We start from the raw sequence: 24,711 nt of genomic DNA, 5'->3' as shown, positions 1-24,711 counted from the left end.
ATGTTTTACAAGCATAGGAAAGTCACTTATCTGTAGGCTGCAAGCAGCAAAGAAAGAGTTAGGTCGGTATTAGCAGAGACAGCTATACAGGGGTCAGACCTGTTATTGGGGGACATTATGGACTTCTGGGGTTGATGGGAAAAGTAGTTTTTTGTCATTAAATTTTTTGATTGGCTGCTGTCTATCTTGTAGTAAAGAAAGAGAAGCATAATCCGAAGCCTCCGGTCCTGACATAGAATTTATGACTTGCAACCTCTTTGGTCTCTGTTTAAGGGTCTCTCTAGGGCGTCAGCATATCTAATGCTGTTTATACCACTGTGAATTTCAAAGTCCCCGCTCAAGGACTACGCCTTGACGTTTAGTCACGTGATATTCCATCGTTGCTTAAGGCATTCCTCTAAAGTGGACTAATCAGCAGTCGGTGCAAGGTATGAACTGTTCTCGCCTTTTAAAAGTGGGCGTACTTGGATGACGTAAGGACAGGAGACAGCTCGTTATTGGATGACTTTCTCCCTGTCCGTAAACCAACCGGCTCAAGTGCATGGAGCAGCCGGAAAACCTAGGGTCGCAGAACGGGCTCTCTGCCGGTGAGTAGTGCGCGCGCTACATCAGTGCAAACCGGGCGATAGATGCCGAAAGCTACATTTCCTTTCGTTTCGAGGCAGATGCTGCCTGGCGTCTTAAACTGGCTAATTCTTCGAGCAGTCGAACAGGCGCGTCAATAAATTACTTTCAGTGCTGTACTGAGTGCCCCAAGATTACCCATAACCCTTATGCAACTAGTAGCTGAACTGACAGCTCCAGCTGGTAAGAGCCCTGTACTGGATGATCTGCACATCTAAACTATAGTACACGAGACCGGTGTCTGAATCGTGAAAATACTTACAACGTTTAAAGAAAAATTCTTTCGGAATTGATATTCTCAAGTCTTGATTTGACAGCATCAGTAAGCGAGATAAGCGGTTAGCCACGTACTCCGTGTTCAAAGCAAAGCCCGTTGACTCGTCCAAGAGCTAGTATGTAAAATGAAAATGCCCATTTATCGATAGTGATCTTAATACCAATGGTAGTTCACGCAAGGGAATCTGAGCAACGAAGATTATGTAATTTGCCTAAAATCACACTCTTTGGTGAAATAAATAAGCTGGGTCCTCTAATGACCATTTGACAATGTAGCTAGGCGAGTCACTAGTTTAAGGCACCTTTATTAAAAAACTTACATTCTTTTAAAAATGTTATGCTGTTTGACTAAATGTTTCCCGTTATCACAGCATTTCACCATCACCCAAAACAAATTCCTTGATCAGAAATTGAGCACTGCCATAATGAGAATGCTGATGTATCTAGAAACTGGCTATGCACAGAGTCGTGACATAATGAATGATGGTTTATTTAGAAGCAAGCTATCATCTGAGCTTTACTGTTAATCTGAGCGTTGACATATACCAAGGTTGCATATAAATACAGTTCCAGTGGAAACAGAGATTTTACATATATTTATTGTCTTTTTTAACACTATATTTAGATTTTTCAGTTTTTGTAAATTCAGAGACATTAAAATATGTCAGTATAGCATCTTCCTCGACCTGGATACCCACCAATAACTATGCCACACATGGAGCTGGGTAATACACAACTTTATTCACCTGCGTAAAACTGCAAACCCAACATTCTAAACTTGCATTCACTTCACCATGCTCTAGCACTTATGTTACAGTTCTACGGAGTCCTTCAGGAGCCAAAAGGGTTCTATCATTAATAACTCGCACAACACTACAGTCTGCATGGTGTAAAAGTACACAAAGCTTCAGAAAGTGGTTGATATTAACCATATAGCTGTGGTTGTCATTTGGGCAACACGGTATGATCTACTACTGTCCATATACACCCCCCCCCATGTTAAATAAAAAAATTGATTTTTTACAAATATATAGGCAATCATAGTTCTTCAATTAACCTTCTTGGTGCTCTGATTACTCGTCCTGATTGTGTCTTCAGAAACGGGGAACTGGCAATAGAATTGTCCATGATCTGCGGTGACGATGCAGGAGCAACAGCAGGGAGGGGTATTTCAATTGTCCTTTCAGAACCAGTCTCTACGTTGACATCAATATTTGACGAATGGTGAGCTACATGTCGTAAATGTGAGGAATCTTGTGTTATGGACTTCCCAGGACGTTGGGCAGTTATCATTTGTCCTTTAGTGATTACATCATGGATTGGCTCTGCTTCAAAGGGAGCATCAGACTTCTGTATTCTCGACTGACGGACAAGCACTCGATCTCCTCTAGTAAAAACAATGTCTTTTGCATGTCGTCGCTTGTCTGCATAGCCCTTAATTTTCCTTTTATGATTCAAGTCTTTGGTTTGGGTATCTTCCTTAGTGCTTGATCTTCTGTTGGTCCATTGAGGTAATCTGGTTGTCATGGCTCTCTCGAACTTCAAAGTTCCAGAGCTTTCAGCTGTGGTCTAGTGAGGTGTTGTACGGTAAGCTTGCAGGGTTGAAGTCAAGACAGTTTTAAGGTCTAGCATTTCCAATACACCACACTGAAGAGCTTTCTTCTATGTACTCATGAAACGTTTGACAAGGCCATTTCCTTGTGCCAAAGAGGTGTTCTCTTCTGATGCTTCACATTAAGATGACTGAGAAGGTCTCTGAATCCTTGACTGTTGAAAAGTGGGCGATTGTTGGATTTTAAGACTGCTGGAATATCCCTTGTTGCAAAGATGCCGTCTAATCTCTTGATGACTCTCTCTTGAGTGATTGAGAGATCTTCTACCAATTGAAAACAGGAGTATTCATCAACAATCCCCATCGGGTGATGTCCATTGACAAGGACCAAAAAACTCAATAGCCAATATTTTCCATACATGCTTTGGCAACTTAGACATACTTAAGGTGTGTTGAGTGTTTTTCGATGACAGGCTGTTAAATAGATGACAGGCCTTCAACTCTCTTATTAAGATAAGGAAACCAGACTTAGTCTCAGAGAGCTAGTTTTGTAGCAACGATTTCACAATGTCATTCATGGGCAACTTCAATTATCTGTTGTTGCAGAATCTCCGGAATAACAATTCTTGAACCCCCTCAGAATAATGCCTTCTTGAGTCATGGACAGTTCATCTTTGACATTTTTAAACTTCTGGTATTTACTCTTTCTGGCAATAGGTCTTGGTTCCAAGACTGATGTGTAATAATGTCTTTCAGTTTTACCATGTCACTATCTTGACTCATAGCAGTGACAATTTGTTCCAACGAAATGCAGCCGGTTTGTTTGATTGCACAATTAAATATATTTAGGGTTCAGCCTTCTTCGAAGAGGTACCATGACACCGTATAGGCCCTCAGGAGAAGTAGTGAGCTGGGTTTTGATCTTTTCCTAGACAGTGCACGATTGTGTAGCTGTATTCTTGTAATTGTAGAACCCAACTTTCAATACAAGGAGGCATCTTGGCCTTTGGATTGCCAAAGATGGTCAACAGTGCTTGTTGATCTGCCTTAAGCATAAAAAGCTTTCCATCTAAGAACACATGAAAATGTTCAGAAGCTCACGCCACTGCTAAACATTCTTTCTCAGGTTGTGAATAAGAACATTTAGTTTGGGACAAATGTTTGCTTGCATATACACGATATGTCCTCGAGCATTTGGGTGTCTCCTTTGTGGTGCAAGGATTGCACCTAACCTGACTGGGCCAGCGTCAACAACAACTTTTGAATGAAGCTTTGGGTTAAAATATGCCAGTTAAGTAGTGCTCTCTATAGCTTGCTTCATTCTCTTGGAACACATGAATGGGGGCTTGCACTTTTGTCTTCTTGTGTTTCGTCGTCTCTACAAATGAACCTTGACTTTTCAATGGCGCTGAGGCAGCCCATGTATATACTTTTGTTTTTGATAGTCAGTCGTGATAATAGAGGTAGTTCATCATATTTCTCCTCGGGCATAATGTTTATCGATGCACCATTGAACACCCATTTACTTTCAGTGTAATCTTCGGGCAATGTTTGAATGACTTTGGTGCTTTTTCCTGTCAACTTTTCTTTGACTGGTATTTTTCTTCAGTTGTCCAACATGGGCACATTTTTTTAGGTAAACCTCGACATAGCACAAACAACTTCACTTTCACTTGATATTGATACTGAAGAACTTTTTGACAAGGATTTAGATGACAATCAACTTCATTTGGTGTTGATTTTTCTAAACTGGTGTTGTCTCTTGCCCTTGTGGGTGCGTGTTGAATGTTGCTCTTGGAACATTCGTACGGCCAGTTTGTCTTCTCACTGTGACACACTTTTTCTTTTGCAAACCATTACAAAATGGTTCTTTTTCCCACAGCCTTTGCAAATCTGTCCAGTGGCGGGACATTTACCTTTGTGTGGGAAAAAAAAATACACATCTGAAACACAACTTCATTTTCCATGGAGACATCACTTTGTGTCCTTCAGTCTTGCGTTGCTGCTTGCTTTTTATGTTCGTGGCTGACTCACTTTGGACACCTCCAAGGTGAGTCAACCAGGTTGTCGATTGGCATGCTCTTCAACTCTCGTAGCCATGAGAACTCGCTCCAGACAGAGTTTCTCTCAGCATTCACCGTCTGAATAAACCTGACAGGCATCTGTCAATAACTAGCAGTTGCATTGCTTTCTCATCATTAAATTCATTGAACTTTCGGTGTTTGAGTGTATCCAGTCTCTCAACAAATTTGTCTATGGTTTCACCAACTCTCTGTCGTTCTTAACTGAAAATGTACCTTTCATAATCTACATTGAGCATTGGTTTGAACTTGAGACCCAAGGCTTCTTTAATTTGATGGTATGTAGCCTAGTCAGCTTGCAGCATTTTCTTCATGACTTCTTTCACACCCTAAACAGCAAGATTCGTAAGGTATTTGTTAATCTTTTTGTTATCTGTTTCTTCTAGTGCATCAATTAAGTCATCAAATATGTCTATCCAAGCAGTCCATCTATCACCAATATTCTGCTTTTTGGTGGTATCGAATGATGGTGGTGGTTTCACAAAGGTGGAGACATTATATCTGTTCCTGGGAGTGGCTGACACTGAGAATGGATTTTTCTTCAATACTTTTTGTCTGCTGCCCTTTAGGACCCACTTCCTCCGTGCCATCTCTAAGGTCTGGTGATGTGCTAGCCTCTGGGTCATCTTGGACATTCTGTGGAACGGTAACATTTTTGTTGGTCTCCATTGGAAAAACAGCCTTTCACTTTTCTGATTGCCGCTCCTAGCCTTCCAGTATTTGAAGACCTGTGGAGTTGTTCTTAGCACCACTCAGCAACTTTGGTGGTGTGTCGTTTTGGGTGGACGGCTCCTTACGCACAAGCCTCGTGCTTGTTCTTGGGTCTCTTTGTCGCAGTTGAGGTCATAGAACTCTTCATATCGAGGCTCCAGCAAGTGCAACAGTATGCTTTATTATCAATTATTCTTTCAGTGAGCACTTTTGTGTATTCTACTTATATCTGACTATGGTAGTTTTCAGTGCTTCTATTCTGTGTCTTTGTGTCCGCCTTCAGTGTTATTACTCTGTATGATGTATAGCTTTATGTTGCGTAGTAGTGCGTTACCTCTTTTTACAGCCTTGTCAGCAGGTTCTTGGCTAACATTGTGTAGACTTCTCAGTGAAGCTTTTGTTATCTTCAAATGCTTTACACCACCTGGAGTTGCGCTTTGACTCCATATATGCCTAGTGTTGATTCTGCATTTCAACTGAGGCACATGCAAACTCGTGAGCAGTTTGCTTGGACCACAGCAAGCTCTCTGGGAGAGTACCATCACTCTTTGGGTTACTTATCCCCTATCTTCGTGCCAGTTGTAGCGTTTTCTCCTGCCTGGGTACCCACCAATGACTACGTCACACACACATCTGGGTATTACATGTCTTTATTGGTCTGCGTGTAACTACAAACCCAACATTGTAAACCTGCATTCACTTCATCACTCTCTAACACCTACGTCACAGTTTTGTAGAGTCCGGCAGGAGTCAAAATGGTTCTGCCATTAATAACTCACACAACACTACAGTCTGCATGGTGTGAACGCACACAAAGCTTCAGAAAGCGGTTGACATTAACCATATAGCTGTGGTTGTCATTTGGGCAACACTGTATGATCATCTACTGTTCATATGCATTCTAGGCATTCTCATTTAGGTTTAGTGCCTCAACACAGTACATTACTCAGTTTAGTGATGCTGTACTATAGGCCTAGTATATTCTAACATTTCGGTGTGTTCACATTGAAATATAGATCATGTAGTTTAGACATTCACTAGGCATGGATTTATTTATCAAGAACATGCATCACATTCTAACCATAAGGGGCTGTGAAAAAAATTTGCAAGAGTAAAAGGCCAGCATGGGGGAAATTGTTAGTGCTGGGAGCACCAACAAGATGTGGCGCAAATTACAAGCTGATCCCCTTTAGCTGCGAGGTCCACTGCCAGACCAGGGGGAAGAGCCATGAAGTAGGTCACAATGACATGGCCACAGGGAGAAATTATGGAAGAAGGGATCAATTTTGCTGCCAGTGAATGTTTAGCTGAAAGGGCATGTATGGATAGGGAGTGGTGCAACCATATAGTGGGCCTGGTTGAAATCCGGGCGAGTGAAAAACAGCTACAGGAATTGGAGGTCCATCCAGAGCACCAAACTGACTAAGGTACTAAGGTGACTGAAGATGAATTAAACATGACTACTTTAAGATTGTGACCGTTGAAGCACAGCCATTAGAAGTGGTGGGTCACCCTTGGGCCTGACTGACCACGGAATGGATACAAAAAGTGGATGGCCATCTGGTTTTCCTGATTAATTGTAGGTGATGCTAGTGAACATTCAGTGGGCACGGAAATGGCATAAAAGTGCCACTTTAAATCTAGTGCACAAAGTGAAACTGTAACGGATTGCTTGTAAGTGAAAGCAGCCAATAAACAGTGGCATTTACTTTTCCAAACAAATATGTATGGTTTCCATTACTGTATTTGGGGTGGGTGAATGGATAGTGGGACCTCCGCTTTGCTCTACCAATTTATCTCCTTCATGATCTGCAGTCAACGCAGCCATTCACTATTGACACTATGCTGCTCTGCGAATGTATGTTAATCCAGCTACAAAAGCAGAGCCTGGCTTCCAGCACTGAGAAAGCACACCAATCTCTGTCCCAGCCTACAGCACACCCCAATTGTTATCACTACACTGCCATTGTACCTCAGCTTCAGGTAGCAGCACATTCTGCAGCGTTAGTCCCAAAACCACTCTGTCAGTTCAGTTGCTTTATTCATGAACAGTTACCGTATTAAGAAAAAAACTAAAATGTCTGCAGAACTTGCCACATGACACAGATCAACACAGCGTTCCCTTATTAGAAGATTCAAGAAAGAGCATCCTGAGTTCTTTTGGAATGAGGCGGTTGCAAGCCAGTGCACCAGACCCCCTTGTCAAACAGAACCAGCTGGCAGCTGAAGGCTTTAGTATTCTCACAATCAACTTTGGAAACTGAATGGTAAGCAGCACAGATGTATCACACTACATTTGATCAATATATCCACTGGGGAAAAGGAGATCTGTACGGTGTGTGGTTTTAAATTAACCAGCCTACTTGATAGACTTGTAAGCAATAAAGAAGCTGTGTTGGCCTTACAGGTAAAAAGACCTGCAAGAACTAGGAAAGTAACGTATCCCTGACAGAGTAATGAAACAAGGGAAGGGAAGTGAAGAAGGTTAAGGGCTATTTCATCAATGCCCGCTCCTTAAATAAGAATAATCTTGAGCTTTCTGAATTCAACAATACCCAAAACCCTGACTGTATAATGGTAACAGAAACCTGGGCCCGCAAATCCTAAGATCCTGATTCATCAGAGGCAGTTCTCCCCATTTATTTAATTCTCAGACAAGATAGGGAGGGAGGTAGGAGGTGGTCTGGCCATTGTGTATGAAAATACTTTCTACGGCTCAATGGAAGCAGCCAAATGGTCTACTCTATGTGAGGCGTTACGTTTTAATCTTAAAATTCATCATACAGCATCCTTTTCTGTTTTTCTGATCTATCGTCCTCTGGGTACCAGATCCACTTTCTCACTCGAAATAGAACATCTGATTGAACCTTGCTTAGACAAATCCAATCGTACAATTCTAAGTGACCTTAATTTTTTCTGGAGGATTCAATGAATAGGGACTCTGCTTCTGTGATTGATACCTTAGCGAGTTTTGAACTCTCTCAATTAGTCAAAGTGCCAATGTGTTCTGCAGGGCATCCGCTAGATGGAATTTTTCTATTAATACAGTGTTGAAGGTTGGGGAAAACGCTCCTGCTAAGCTGGTCAGGTCATCATGCTGTCCGCTTATCATTGTCCTGGCTTCTCCCTAGGGAAGCCCATGGAAATCTGAAAAATAATTTTTTAAGTTGTGACTGGAAGAGCATGTCACAGATGGCGTTCTCAAATGCCCTTGACAGTAAAACCTTTACTCCTCAGGAGTATGTTAATCTGGCCGCCAAAGATTTTCAGGATAGTTTAGCATAGTCCTGGACGAAGGTGCCCCTTTTTAGGGTCGAGCCTGCGTTGCATGCGCTCGCGCATGCGTATCGCAGCGAGACTCTTTTGTATTTAGAAAAGGGCTCGGAGCCCTGTCAACTTCAAGTCAGTGTTTTTTATTGGTTCGTGGGCTTCCCTAATAAAATCTGCTTGCTTTCATTAGTCGAAGGCACCCATATGTCATGCCTTTTCCGGTGGCAAGCCCTCCTCGAGCGCAGCGACCAAGTACAGAAAACATGCGAGGCTTGCTGTTTTTCCTCGGGCTCGTGGACTTTTTTTTCTCTAATTTATGAGCGCGATCTCGCTTGGCAGAAGTCGAGCGCTTTACATACTTGATTTCACTTTTTCAGGTTATGTACATAAATGCACTTTTGCCCGATAGGTGAAAAGTCGGGTTAAGAGTTTACAACGCGATCAGCTCTAACATGAGCAAACGTGAGACCTGTTGCATTGTAAATGCTTGTTAATACTTGAGACTCCCATAGGGAATCGCCTTCTGTGCCCTGGTTCTCTGGCTCACTTAAATCATTGAGGCAAACATGTCGGAGACAAGGACAGGTCTGGGGCAGAGATTATGAACAACAGCATAAAGTAAATATAGAGCCCTGATTAGAGAGTATCTTGGAGGAGGAGTCTAACTGGAGTCTGCACTGAGAAATTAGCTAATGCTCCTAACTTTTCTAGACAGTTATTTAATATCATAAATACCTTGTCCTCTTTTAACACTCCGAAGGCACACTGTCTTTCTGTCATAATGTGGCCTTGTTCTTTCAGTCAAAAGTGTTTACCATCCATAATGAATTTATAGGAAACCAATATCGGGAGCAGCTTCATGACCTTAGTAGAGCCGCTCTACACAAGATGTTAGAGTACAATGTGAGGGAAGAATCAAAAGGGAAGTCAACACTCCTTCTCCTGTTCCCAACCTATGACAGAGGGAGAAACTATACATTCTCTCCTGAACTCCAATCCAAGATCTCTGTTTGAGCCCCATCCACCAAAAACCTGCTCTTACCATTGCTGGGCCACTGACATCTATTATCAATCAACCTATTGCAACTGGGTGCTTTCCGAAACTATGGGAAGAGGCAACGGTTAGACTGCTCCTAAAGAAATCTTGTTTAGCCCTAAAAGTACCGAAAAACTGTCGCCCATATCCCTCCTTCCGACGCCGGCTAAAAGTCTGGAAAAACATCTTAACAGACAGGACATGACCCGTCACAGTTTGGTTTCGCCGTGGCCATAGCACAGAAACCACCATTGTCTCAGTGGGTGATAACATCAGACCAATGGTAGATGCAGGTAAGGCTGCGGCACTGTTTCTGTGGACCTGTCAGCGGCTTTTGACACGATCTCCCTAGTGATCTTTACATCTTGCCTAGCTCAGGTTGGATTTAAAGGCACAACCCTAAATATGCTGAGATCCTTCCTAACGGATAGGAGCCAGATAGTGAATTTTGGTCGGCTCAAATCCATACCCTTCTCTCTTCCTTGTGGGGTCCCTCAGTGCTACTCATTAAGCCCCACACTATTCAATCTTTACGTTTCATCATTAGCCAAACTTATTTGATAATACGGTCTTCTCCTATGCTATGTCAGAGGATGGATCGGCTAGGGATATCATTTTTAACAACTGAAAGAGAGCAATTTTCACCTGGATGAGTGAGAGTTGTCTTAAGCTGAACACTGAGAAGACAGAGGTGATCACTTTTGGAAGTCAATTCTCTGTTTGGAATAGAAATTGGTAGGCTCAAATCAATGGGAAATCTGCCTTTACCAGTAAAAGCTGAAAAAAATATTGGGGTCGTAGTGGATGACCGACTCGCCTTTGACTTACAGATAAACAGAACAGGATCCTCCTGTTTCAAGTAGGTCAGAATATTGCAGAAAGTCTTTACCTGTATTCCGCAATCTGAGTGCAAAAAGTCATTGTGACACTTTTGTAATGCCTTGTACCCGAATATCAACAAGCTCTCCTTCAAGAAACTGCAAATTGCACAGACTGCAACAGCAAGGCTCATCTTAGGCCTTCCCAGGCATCAATTGATGGCTGCTGATTTGGTTAATCTTCACTGGTTGCCTGTTAGTAAGCAGGTCATCTTTAAAGCCTTGTGTATTGCACACAAGGCACTATATAGCTCAGGATCCCCGGCTATTAGAGCCAAATTTCAGTGGCACCAACCAGCAAGACCACTGCTGCACTCTACTGAGAATAAACTGGTGGCCATTCCTAAATTTCGGAAGACGAGATGAGGAGGAAGATCTTTGTCTGTATCCACGGCCAGACTGTGGAATACTCTTCCTCATTACCTATGTTCTATTGAAAATCATTTGGCCTTTACAAAGGCTTTAAAAACTTGGCTATTCTGTCTGTAGCCTGATCTTATTTCTATCTGATCGCTTTAATTCCCTTGCCTCTAGAATGTATACATAGCACATAGTGCCTTGAAGTCAATTGGTATTTGAACGCTTTATAAATCTATTTTCATTTCATTTTAATCTACCAAGTCTTAGTTCCCAACAAAGTCTCATACTGCAATCATGATTCCTATCTTCAAAACTTGCCCCCCCCTCACACCAGATGATTGTGTTGTACTCAGAGTTTGTGTAATGATGCTGTTAACCAACCTTCTATAACTGCCAAGAAAAGATAAAAATGAAATGTAAGAATTTTAAAGCTGTGCTAATTAGAACTGACACACACATCAGGCACATTGGTTTAGTTGTTAGTAATAGGACCAGGAGTGACCAATTCTAATTCCACATATCCAGGAACCTTTCTGGCAGTGTTCACCTTATAATAATTATAGAATATCCTCTAAATAGCTGTTCATTCTGCCGATTGCCTATTTAAAAGCACTGTAAAGAACTAACATTTACTTTTACCCAATTTAACTATACTGATTTTACTGACCTCCGGAAGATAGATGGCCGATTTTCCCTGTGTGAGACCTTACCTTGTGAGTTGCAGGTAACAGTAGACCATAGACCGCAGAAGCACTAGTTAACTCGCTGAGCTTTCTTGATGGAGTGTTCTGAAGTGTAGTGTTAGCCCGTGTAAGTCAACCTAACCTAATGTGTGCTCATGGGCAAATGATTCTGTCATTGCTTCATTTCCTTTTGCCACAATAATTTGGAGCAGAAAGGAATTTGTTTATTCCTGAAGTAACCTCTATGTAAAACTTTTGTGTTTCATTTGTATTAGATGTTAAATTGCGCAAGTTACTAAAGACCTGTTTTCGAGTTGGTAGTAAGCTTGTGGAGGTTCCAGGTGCCTAGAATTCGTTTCTGACTTGTATCTCCTTATGTTTACTCCTAAGTTAACCCACTTGGAATGGGGAATAATTGTGCATATATGAAATTACCATGCAATATTCAACACAGTATTCTCATTTCCAAGGGATTTAACACACATTTACCACTTATTGTGAGCTGATGTTAAATGTGTGCCATCTTCTGTTTAGGGAGTGGGTTGGAAAGAAGGGGTAGGGAAAAAAAGGAGATTTCTTCTAGCAGGAGGGGGGGGGTGCATTGAATGTTAGAAAGGAGAGAGTGACCAGGCTTGACTGCCATAGTAGCCAACGCCTCGTGATTTAAAAAAAAATATATATATATTTTTTTTTTAACTGACAAGAATTATTGCCTGGTATAATCAGATCTGTAGTTCCAGGACCTGGGAAAGTGGGGTGTGGTAACACTACCAGATTTGATCAGCCTGAGCATAATTTCATACAATAATTTCTCTCTGCCTGACTCTTAATCTTGGCATATTAGTAGCTCAGAGACTCAACATGTTCTTCATTGAAGGACTCTAAACATGAGCTCTTGCTAGCATTTATACATTATAAGCATACACACCACCCCTCTGAATTGACAAAATAACATTATTTGGGCACATTGAGGTGCAATGTAAACATAATGGCACTTTTAATTTCACCATCAAACCTTCACAAAACAGTTAAACACCAACAAATGATCTGATAGATATTTGTGACAAATTTCAGACAGCAAAATCTTAATTTTGGCCCATGGATCCTCCACCTGAAAACAGACTATGCATCAGTAAGAGCAGCCAGCTATTCTTTCTCCTGGTCTCTGCAGGACTGGTGAGAAAGGTTAAGAAGTGCTACTTTGAGGGTGATCCCCCGTTACTTACGGGTGCTCCTTATTATCCTTGGTTCTAATCCTCCTTCTCACAGTGATTGCTTTTGAGTTAAGCTCAAATTAGACATGAGAAAGAACAGGATATAAAAAGCGGAAATCAACTCATCCTACGGGTGCTATAAAACTAAGCCACCTCATAAATCTTGTTGTTAATATCAAGCCCACTGAAAGCCAGTATATATGGTGAAACGTGGTTTGCAATGAGTGTGACGAGGAGGAGGAGGTTTAGTGATAATGAAGATTCGCAGTAGGTTATCAGGGCATTATTCCTTTCTCCCTCTTCCCCGTCATTACTAATTGTAATTGCATTAATATGAGGTACACCAAAGCTTTATTTGAGTTAACAAGAAAAGAAGAGGTTTGCAGATGCTTAATGTTGATCATACAAAAGGCTTCCATTTTTAACAAAATGACTTATCTACTAATGAACTCCGTACATTGTGACCAAACACACTTTTACTAAAACCAGTATCCTCAATTCTGTAGCGTTTAACAAAGGCATGCACAGCGAACCAAGTAGCACCCTACATATCTCATTCATGGAGACTCCTTAAATGTCTCCCTGTGAGACGGAGATACTCCTTGTTACCCATCCGTGAAATCCCTCCAGAAAAGGCATGCTATATAATGAATATGCCAAGAGAAATTAGAGTGAGTCCATCTGCTAATAGAAATATTAGATGACTTAAAATGTTGGCTTCTCATGGTAGCGGTTAATAGAACCTTGTCACTAAGGTCCAAAGATTTCTGTAATAATACTTCATCCATACATAACCTGAGTCCCCATTTAGTATTCTGAAAGTCTAGATCATCTTTTTAGGTCTGTACAAGTAGGTCTTAAATGCAGCTAATCTCATCCTACCTTTGTCTAACTGCCTCAATAGGCGGAATCTTAATGATAGCCTTTACCCCCTTTTTTTTCTTCCACAGGAAATATTGGGTTTGCAAATATTTTTAAAAATCACCCTTTGGTAAATCAAAAGTATCCTGTAATTAAGTGAAGGAGCAGAGCTGGGTGATAGTATAAAAGTCCCCCATTGTTGAAAGACCTTTCTTCCTCCTCCTTTCCATCACTGAACTTTGAATAATAGAGGGTAGCAGAGCTGAAGCAGAGGTGGGTGTATAAAAATTAATCTTTCCAATCTCTAGGCGCCGCTTAATCTGGATCTATACTTTATAAATTGCATTTAAAACTTTGAATATCCCTTTGCTTCATTGCCCAGCAGCATTTCGTACATCGTTGGAGCTTCAGCTATGCTTAGCCCAGAGGTCCCCTGTTAATAATACTGCCATATGTTGCAGCATGCATGCCTGGTAATATAGGGTGAAATTCGGGCTCGATCGACCAACTCGTCCCCTGGGTAGAGTCATAAATTTAGCTCCTCTTCTTGGCTTTTGATAACCCCACAAGAAGCTGACACAAAGCGACTTCAGCTTCCTAAGCCCACACTTACGGATCTCCAACGGGATAGCCTGAAATAGATAGAGTACTTTTGGTAGTATATTCATCTTCACCACATTACATCTGCCTAATAAAGAGAAGTGCAGATGGTCTATTCTTTCTAGCTCCTGCCTGAACTTATCCAATATTGGGACCACTTAAGCTCTACCATGTAACTTATTGTGGCTTTGATTCTGATCCACAGATAGACTGCATCAGGAGTAACCCGTTGATCTATGACGGCCGCTGACTCTGTGCAGATTACCTGCATTTTAGCTTTGTTCAATTTATATCCTGAATATGAACCAAATTGCTTTGCATGACTCTCTGTTTCTGACAGGGAAGTACCAGGGTCGACAGAAACTACTGCTACATCATCTGCATATTCAGATACTGTATGTTCTGTAGAATCGTGAATCACAGATTTGGTACAGGAGCTCTTCTCTAATTTTGCTATAAAAAGATCGATGTAGGGAACAGATAGTAAGGGTGAACATAGACATCCCTGTCTTGTTCCCCTTGAGATGAATATTTTATCCAACTCCAGACCTGCTACACGTAGCCGAGCAAGGGGGGGGGGATATACAACGTCCTAATGGCTTTAATAAATCTCCCTCCCAAAACCTTTTATGCTTCAGCACTGACCAAAGAAACATGGCCAGATGCCTTCTCGGTGTCTAATAAAATCAAGCCTTAAGGAGTTTTGTGAACAACGGCTTAATTAAACAGTGTAGTAACCCTCCTGATATGATCTACTGTTCCCCTGCTGGGTATAAACCCGAGCTGCCTAAATGAAACTGAGGGGTATATAACTGCACAGTCTAGTCACTAAGATCTTAGCGTAGATCTTCTTGTCACAATTTAATAAGGGTATTGGTCTATATGAGCCGGGAGATAGAGACTGTTTATCCTTATTTTTTATTTTTTATATTTTTATCAAGATGACTATAGTAGCAGTTTCCCAAGAGGCGGGGGCCAGTCCCTGTTCGCATTTCACAAAAGTTGGTGCACATCCTGTTGGAGTTCATGGAAGACTGGTTTATAAAATTCCAACTGGAAAGTATCAGGGCCTGCGGCTTTCCCCATTGCCAGAGAAACCATAGCTGCTGAGATTTCCTCCGGGGAAATCGGTGAATCAAGGATACCTTGATCTTCACTCAGCCTACCCCTCTCTGTATCCTGGATAAAGTCACCATCGCCAGTAGCCGGGGGGTGGGGGTGGGGGGGGGGGTTTACTCCTCCAAATCTAAAACTTTATAATAATCCCTGAATTCTCTAACAATATCTGATGGACCTCTTTGATTTTGCCGCCAGAATCATTGATTGCCCTTATCCTACCCCTCGATTCCTTTTGCCTAACCGCATGGCAAGTAGGCTGCCAGTGATCTCCCCATACTCATAGCATTGTGATCTATATAAGTGATCTTTTTAGGGCGATCTTCCTTCTAAAACACTGATTAATTTTAGCCTTCCAGTTCGCTATCTTTAATCGTGTTTCTTGTGGATCATATCACGCCATCAATTCCCTGGCCTACTTATTTTTACCAGGCCTAGCTCCTTATATAAATTCTGAATCTCCCTCTGCTTCATTTTTAGGTCAAGTGCGTATGTGCTTTGACCTGTTGTAAGTATTGTGGACTTTAACCACGCCCATCACGTTCATTCATTCCTGGGCTTATCTTTCGAAAATCACGTGATGTCATTGGTAAATGCTTTACGTTTGTCCCGCATTGAGGCTGTTTTTGTCACGCCTTGTGATTTAAAAAAAATAATTATTATTATTTTGAAAGCAAAGAATCATCACTCTTACTTACAAGCTTCTGTAAGCATTTGCATCTAATCAAAGAGCATTCTCGGAGCATTATACTTAGCCTCATATTGTTAAACTTTTCAAACTTTTTTTTTTTTTTTTACTGGAATCACTGTCAGTAGTGCAGTGTGACATTAAAACGTTTATTTACAGCACTCACCCTAACAATGAAGGCTTTTCATTAATGAACAATAAATACACCTTCACACAGCATTAACATATGGACACACATATTTCTTCTACTGCAGACAGTTCTCTTCTCTGTAAACTGCAGCCAAAGGGTTTGTGCTGCAGGGGGTTGGGCATACTTGTCCCGAGCATCGGGCGATAGGAATTCCACATCCCTGAGATAGAGGAAGAAGGTAAATGGAAGTGCTTTAGTTATATGCAGGGCCATTGGAATGGTATGGTAGGAAAAGACAAAATTATGAGTCAGGATTACGTGGCAAGAAAAGTCCAGTTATGAATTTACAATGCCAATAGCTCTAACTCAAGCAAATCTGAGACCTATTACATTGTAAATGCTTGTTTGAAGATGAAAACCAAAGGTCAGGGTCTTCTCCGTAGTTCCTGCCTTTAAAGCCTCTCACATTTCCTCTACAGAAGCTGTGCCTCTATTAATTCCCCAGAATTCTTTTAACCAAAGTCGCATATGATCTAAATAGTATTCTTCTGATAATTTCCTATCAAAAGTAAACACCCCCTATGACCTAGTGAACCCCTCCAGTGGAATCTCCAGGACTAATGACTGATAAGACTCAAGGAAATATCTCTGCTTAGCCTTCGTGACTCCAGAGATAGACAAAATAATAATCCAAGTGAACCAGTTTATTGTGCGGGATGGAATAGAAAGTTAGGGCCAGATGTAGCAATTAAAAATTTTGCGAGTTGCAAATTGCGATTCAGACCGACTCGCAACTCGCAAAATTGTATGCAGAAAGGTGTCTCAGACAACTTCTGCGACTCGCTATGGGGTCGCAAAGACCCACCTCATGAATATTAATGAGGTGGGTTGCATTTTGCGACCCCATAGCGAGTCCATGCACTCACAGGGATGGTGGCCTGCTGGAGACAGCAGACCTCCATGTATGTGACTGCTTTTTTAATAAAGCAGTTTTTTTTTTCTTTTTGCAGCCCGTTTTCCTTAAAGGAAAACGAGTTGCAAAAAGAAAAAACTTCTGAAACCATTTGGTTTCGTTTTTTCAGTGTAGGCAGTGGTCCATAGGACCACTGCCTGCCCTGAAAAAATATTATTTTCGGCATTCACAAAGGGGAAGGGGTCCCATGGGGACCCCTTCCCTTTTGCAAATGTTACCACCAGTGTGACACTGGTGGTAACTGCGAGTTGGTTTGCGACCACATTCGCGGTCACAAAGCAACTCAGCATGGCGATGCGGTCGCAAATAGGAAGGGAACACCCCTTCCTATTTGCGAGTTGCATCCTCAAATTGCAAGTCGGTACCGACTCGCAATTTGAGGATGAGCATCGCAATGGCCGTTTTGCATGTCGCAAACTGCGTTTTTCGCAGTTTGCGACATGCAAACCGGTTGCTACATCTGGCCCTTAATCCCTGATCTGGGGCCATGTGTTTGTCCCATATATCTACCAAACCCTTATCAGTCACCAACCGCTCCAAAGATTGATAAACTCTTGGCTTCCACCCTTTATAGATCTGATCACTAAAATACTCATAATTTACATCTAAGTGAATATTAAGATCCCCACACAGCACCCGCGGTGGGGGGCATGGGGCCCGCTCTCGATCTAATGTGTCAAAGATAATTGCTTCATCAATATTAGACCTATAAACTGTGCTTAACATAAATTGTGCAGTCCCCATCTTGCATTTCCTAATAACCTAGTTTATCGACTAATGTATACCAGGAAATACAAATAGAGCTTTTGGCAACGACAGCCACACCTGGAGATGCGGTGCCTTGTTCAGTGCAGGCCAACAGTGATGGACCCAAATCATTAAACAGCTGTCGCCTTCCCCAGGAAATATGAGTCTCCTGTATATTCTCACTATATCAGGATGCATGGCCCTTAAACCTAGCGCAGCTCTCTTCTTTTTCCTCCTTCTCGTTCAACCCACATACATTAATCGAATAGAGGCGAAGCTTATCCCCCTGCATTGTACTTCCCCTTACATATCATCCTTGCAGACATATTGAACATCAGGATTTTGCTGCTTCTAAGCGTACCTCTACCATGAAGGAACCCTAGAGGAAACCTCACCAGGGCTGTTTCTTTTACGATTATGTTCAGCACTGGCTTTCCCATTAGGTAATCTTCCATCTGATTTGCTGTCTTGCTTAAAGCACTTCCAGACATGACTGTTCGTCTCCCCTTCCCCGATGATATTGTCTTTTCTGCGCTATCACATGATGATGAATTTGAACCTGAAAATGTAATAGAGTATAATAAATCGCAGATAACTCCCTCCAATTTGATGACCTGCTCTTCTCCTGTACTGATCATCAGCCATTAAGTAAGAGATCCCAAAACGCTGCTCCCGTTCCCTCTAGAAAGGTCTCTTTTTGTTAACGATTTTTACAGTTTTACAGATACAGCGTAGCAGGTAGTCTACGTGTGGAGCATACAGTTAGCAACACCGTTAAACAATATACTCCCATTAAGAGCATACCAGATACTCCAGAGGTGTGCAGAACAGTAGTTAATAGAAGTGCACAGACTACAGCATCGGATAGGAGTGGGTATATGGTTTCTAGAATAATAAAAAGATAGCACACATCTTAACTTCGAACGAAACAACTAACCGCAAACAATGAGGTCTGGTACAATATTAGAGCATGACAGTGCCTGTTACCTGGAATTGAAGGAAGGCTGAAACTGATCAGAAATGAAGGCGTCATTCGGGGGAACCACAAATCACAGCTGGGCATTTGGCCTAATGTAATCAAGGAGGGAGGTTATCATCTTTCAAGGAATCGTAGCTCAACCGGCAGAGATGTAGTACTTATGCAGGCCTCTAATATTTTCCTGGCGCCGGGCAGTGCTCTCAGCCTGAGCACATGGAGTGGGCCAAGGTGGAGACTTGAGGATGGGTGGGTGACTTTCATCTGCAATTAGTCAAATGTATGACCAGCAAAAGGCGCAGGTCCAAGAACTGCACCCTTATCTTGTTCTGTTTGGTGCATCGGAGCATAACCAGCAGGCACACTTCCTATGTATGTAGCGAGGGGTGCCCCATACAACGGGCTAAGAGTTGTGATACTCAGCCAGTATTGGGAGAGTCTGGGGCACGTCCAAAACATATACAGGAAATCAGCTTCTGGAAAGAGCCAACAGGGACAAACAGCATCTGTACAGTGAAAGTAGTGCTTAATTTTGTCTGAGGTGAGGTATGCCCTGAGTGTAGTATCAAAATAATTTAAAACAAGCATTATGAGGCACCAAGGCTGGGTATGTCAGGATACTCTGCCACCCTTTGTCCAAACACGGGCGACCCTCATGGTCCCAGAAGTAGCATAGTGATGTAAGAGGCGCTACGGCGTGTGTATGCAAAGAGCTAGAAAACCATTTTATTAGATGGTGGCCCGTCCTCATAACATGGAAATAATGAATCACTAGATGCATTGAGTTCCTGGTAAATTGCGCCCCAGTGTACCCCCATTGCCTGGGTAAGGGAGTTGTATAGTAGAAATTGACCCGAGTGAAGCCTGGCGCCAGTGATGAGTTCTTCCAGGGGGAGGAGAACGTCTCCCTAATAAAGATCATCAAGACTATGAAGTCCAACTACATGTCAAGGACTCACTTCTGCTAGGGAAGTGACAGCAAATCAAGCAAATGATCCATGCGGACTGAGGGCTACGGGCTAGCAACTGCCGAGGAAGGAAGTTGGAAGGAGTGGTAGTGGGGAGGGTGCAGAACAGTGTAACCAGACAAGTGCCAGGGAGTGCACAGTAGAGTCGAAAAGGCTGCTCAGGTTCTGTATAGACAGGTCGCTACAGCAGTCTGTGTGCCCAGCATCAGAGAGTTCGGGCCCCTGAGTTGCGTCATGGTACATATAGGGGTACTAGCACAGTTGCGTGCAAGGCAGAAGTGTGTTCAGTTGTAGAGCAGGCAAGTATCCTAAGAGCTAGTGTTGTTCCACAGGTGTGTAAGTGCTACAGCAGAGACCTACTGCATTATGCAGATGAGGTGTTGGAGTTATCAGTGATGCAAGCTAGTGCAGGGCAATTCCGACATTGGGAGGAAGACAGAGTATGCGTTGAAGAATGCCTGTCAACAGCCTCAAGATAAGTGGATTAGCCCAGTGTGGATTGCAGTCACATTGACCCAGGGCCCCAGAGTGGAGCTCGGCCAGTTCACAGTACTTCTTTGTAGGGTCGCTGTCAGGACCCAAGGTGCCCCACTCACTGAAGGACTTCCAGAGGACACAGTCCAAAAGCATTAGGAAGACACCTTTGCTGCAGCCCGCGCCAGATGCCCTACTAGTGCCTGCTTCGTGTCCCATCCACCTCTGTCGCTGCTGAGTCCCTCCCACACCATGTGAGGCCCTGTCCAACCAGGGCCGAGGAGGAAGGGCAGATCCAGTAGCAGCCAGCTGCAGGGTGAGGAAGGTCCAGCCGCAGAGCACCTCAGGCAGCCTAGCATCGACCTGGGGTCACCTCCCATACCATAGCACAGCACTCTGTAGGATTCAGAGGGCTAAAAAGCGACCTCACACACTGCAACGCGACAGCATCCACCAGCGCCTCTGGCCTCCTCAACCCTGAAGGGGAGGAGGCAGTCTTGCACGCCGCAAGCTGGGGTGTGGGGGCAATGAAGCAGGTAGGCAAGGCGCTGGCCCTATAGTCACTGCACTGCTGCCAGGGTGGTGCTGTTAGTGCCTCTCCAGCGTCACCGCTGCCAGGGAAGCAGGATCACTTAGCTCAGCCTACTCCCCAGGGAAGGAGACAGCCACACACCACTAGGACACCACACGTATCAAGGCCGGGGTGGTGAGTCTGCGTTCCCTTCACTCCTCTGTAGTTGCCCAAGCACCAGCAGACCGCACCCTAACGCCCCAAATGCCAGAGAAGCAGCATCCGATGTGGTGTGGGGGCTGTGGCAGCCTTTGCAGCGATAATTAAGGCAGATAATGGGGTTTGCCCGCCATCTTTACTCGTCAGGCCACATCCCTCTAGAAGGGTATCTGTTGTTATAGACTTATCTACAGTAGAGGAAACTCTTTTGAAAGAGACAATGGTTGAGCCATCATTGGAGTGCAGAGTTGAATTTAAAAGATAGCAAGAATCATTTTCTCTATGGTGATCGATGAAGGTTTCAAATATTGCAACAGATTCATCACTAAAGGTCTTAGATGCAGATAAACCCAAGGAGCAAGGAACGAACACTCAGTAAGACATGTGTCCTTGTACCTTCAGCCAGAGTTGTGTAGGAGCTTGCTGATGTTCTACTAATTGTAGAGTGGTCTCGCTCTCACTCTCACTCTCACTCTCTCCGCTCTCCTACTGGAAGGAACACACTCTACATCCATTCTAAAATGGGCTCCAATAAATGTGTATCCTGTGCTAGTTCTGTTTTGAAGATTGATCAACAAACAGTGCTCCTAAAGACCATACTGAACAGCTTTCCATCCCAACAGCATGTTTTTCTTTGTCAATGCATGGAGCAGAAAATCATGCAGATGTAAGTTACAAGCTTTGAGATTAAGTAGGACAACTAGTCGGGCCATCGTCTTGGTGGAAACTCTTAGCGTTTTACTATGTGAGGAAGGGTAATAGCTGACACTGGTAATGCCGCCTTCAGAGAAAATACCAGGAATGTCTGATGATTCAGTGTTATGTGTATACAAACGTAAGTGTCTCTTAGGTTAACTATAATAAAGAAAGGGACTGATGTTTTGTGTTGTCTCCATTTTGAAAGGTATGTTCTTGATGCACTTGGTCCTTTTTGGGAGGCTGGTAATTAGTCTGAATTCTCCCGTAGGCTTGGGAACCAGAAAGATTATTGAATAACATCCTTTTCAATTCTCTTTCCTGAGCACTGGAATGATCGCCTTTTTCACCAGCAGTGAATGAACTGCCACTATCATTACTTCTTACTTGACTTGATTTGTGTGACAAGGCGTAACCATGCTCCCAATATCTGAAAGAATTGACACAAAATTGTTGTTGTACCCTTCTCTGATTATCCTCGGTTGCCTATGCATTGGAAGTGGACTTTTCCCGGCTGTTTTGAATTGCTTTAATTTACCCCCAACAATAAGAGACACCTCCTTGGCTTCGTCAGGATTGCTGGTTTTTGGCAGGTGATAACAGCTTTGACTTCTAATTGATTACTACAATGTTTGTTTTTGTGCCTTCTGAAATATCCGGAGGGTTGTTGCTGACATATTCTTGATGAAAGAATGACTTCCATGAAGATTGTCTTGTTGACATTAAGGATCCTGCCAATTGTTTAAATAACAGAATAGTGCTTCTTCTCTTTAAAGGTCAATGTAACTTCTCTTCCAATGCTTACCTCAGTAATTACAGTCCTTCAAAAGGTATGTGCAGTACTGCTGACTGTTGTGAAGAATCAGTACACCATTCCTCAAAGAATATGTTCTCTTTCTATAATATCAGCCCCTTCAGCCTGTGCAGATACATGCACTACATTGAAGGACATGTCTGAAAGGATTTCTGCTTGCATATCAATGGCTTCACCTGGATAGAACATTCAGATCTTTCCTGAACATCTTTAAATTATTCCTTTTGCGGGGACAGAGCTTTCCCGGCTGCAAAAAGGCTGCCTACTGATGGAGTTCCGCCTGCCACGAATAATCCGTTCCATGATCCTGAGGCCGTAGAGATACGTGCCACCTAAGATGTGCACCCCCGCCAGCCATAACGCGTAGAGAACCCAGAAAACGAAGAAGCAGTGCTCCTGTGACTGCAGAGGCCCAGAGCACGAACGCCGCCCCGGAGGCCTGGAAGTGGCCTACGCAGCTGGGAACAAGCCAGGGCCGAGGCAGAGGCCATCGGGAGTAACAAATTGGCCTCCGATGATTAAGGTACCATGTGCTTCTCAACGAGTAGCCCAAACAAGTTGACCGTACAGAGCTCGCTGCGATAGGTCCATGGTGGGTGTGTTGAAGACTACACTAGCGCTGTAAGATGGATCCTTTCCGCAAGGAGCAGGAACACAATAACCTGCAGAAGAGGTATGCTGAGGGCGGCTTATGGTAGGCAGGAGGGGTTGCTCCCACATTGCTAGACAAGAGAATGCACATGCCACCCCTCATACTGTACCACAGCAAACACCCGCGCAGGAAATGCCCCTGGCATAGCTACAGCTGAGAAGAGCCGAGGACGTAGGGGCCTAAGAAACAGGGACCAAGATTGGCGCAGGGATAAAACGGTGCCAGGAGGATCGCACTACCACAAGGTTGCGCAACAGTGGAACCCACCTCTACAATCACTGCGACAAGGGCGTCACACCAGCCAGTCACGACACGCACCATTGGTAAAAGCGATTAAAAACCAACCCAAGTTGCACTTCGACCAGCGTAGAGTAAATAAAACTGTAGGGAAACAAATGGCTGTGCCACCTCCTACAGCGGAGGACAAGACACACGAAGAACCCAAACTGAAGCAGATACTGGCCGCAATGCAATAAAGCCTGGCTCAAAAAGACCGTAAGATTGACTCTGACTTTCAGAATGGATAGGATGACTGAAAGACTAGACAAACATGCAGAACGCTTAGATCCGTCTGAGAGACCCATTTCAGACATAGAGGATAGCCAGACAACATTGACCTCCAATCAGGCAAACACGTGCAAAACGCTAGTGGCACTACAAATGAGTTGATGATTTGGAGGGCAGATCACGCAGAAACAACCTCCCCATAGTGGGCATCGCGGAGTCCACAGACATCGACAACATGGAAGGATACATAGAACGCCTACTCACTCAGATACTGGGTCACAACACGTATTCCAAAATGTTTGTGGTTGAGAGAGCACACTGCTCCCTGCCGGCCGGCCCGCCAACGAGGGCTCCACCGAGGCCCTTCATAGCCAAACTAATTAACTACTGGGACCGAGATGCGGCGAGCAAGAGAACTAAAAACACTTCAACATGAAGGAATGACCATCTCGCTCTGCCCGATGTTTACACAGCAAGTACAAGAGGCAAGAAGACAATTTATTCAAGGGAAACACCATCTATGTGATCTGCAACTGGAATACTGTGTGCTATACCTGGCCAAATTGTGTTATGGTGGATGGCAAGCCAATCCTATTCAGACCACAAACTGCTCACCCAGGTCCTGAAGCGACGGATAGCCAGGGGGGGTTTGGGGGTGGGGGGATTGGAAGAAGCGAACGCCCCTCCCCATGAGAACATAGGGTAAAGCATATCCAGAGACTACAGTTTCTGGTTGCCTGGGTAGCGTGATCCGATAGAGGGTATGGAACTGTGCCTGCGAGTCTTGAGGGGGGTAATTAGGCGGATAATAATGCACTGTGGACATATAACAGTATGATCTAGACAGTATAGCCTGTACACTGGACTTTGGCTACGGAAAGGCGATGCATGATATAACATTTGTGATTGGGGGAGCTATTAAGTATGACACATAGAAACATGAGAATAGGCCAACTATGCAAGCTAGGTGGCCGGCTGAATACCTAGGATAAGAAACCGCCGGACAACATCCACCCTAGCATGTCTTACACTCAGTTCAACGAGGGCTACTTAATCCGTTCAATGGGAGGGTGGGGGTGGCGTACGTACCTGAA

General features: G+C 43.4%; 1 protein-coding gene across 2 annotated transcripts in view; it reads left to right on the top strand.

Moving 5' to 3' along the window:
- The first annotated feature begins 485 nt into the window (after positions 1-485).
- ADCK1 (aarF domain containing kinase 1) overlaps positions 486-24,711 on the top strand; it is a 699,440-nt gene continuing 675,214 nt past the window's right edge. The window contains exon 1 of one of the 2 annotated variants that reach the window (XM_069208397.1): positions 486-587. In XM_069208397.1, the coding sequence (XP_069064498.1) occupies positions 542-587 (46 nt within the window). In that variant the 5' untranslated portion in view covers positions 486-541. The remainder of the gene's footprint in view (positions 588-24,711) is intronic. The other variant, XM_069208398.1, reaches the window with a different exon arrangement.

The sequence above is a fragment of the Pleurodeles waltl genome, chromosome 9, assembly GCF_031143425.1.
Source record: "Pleurodeles waltl isolate 20211129_DDA chromosome 9, aPleWal1.hap1.20221129, whole genome shotgun sequence".
Lineage (NCBI taxonomy): Eukaryota > Metazoa > Chordata > Amphibia > Caudata > Salamandridae > Pleurodeles > Pleurodeles waltl.
Note: the sequence above shows the minus strand (reverse complement) of the source record. Positions and strands in the feature narration are given on the sequence as shown.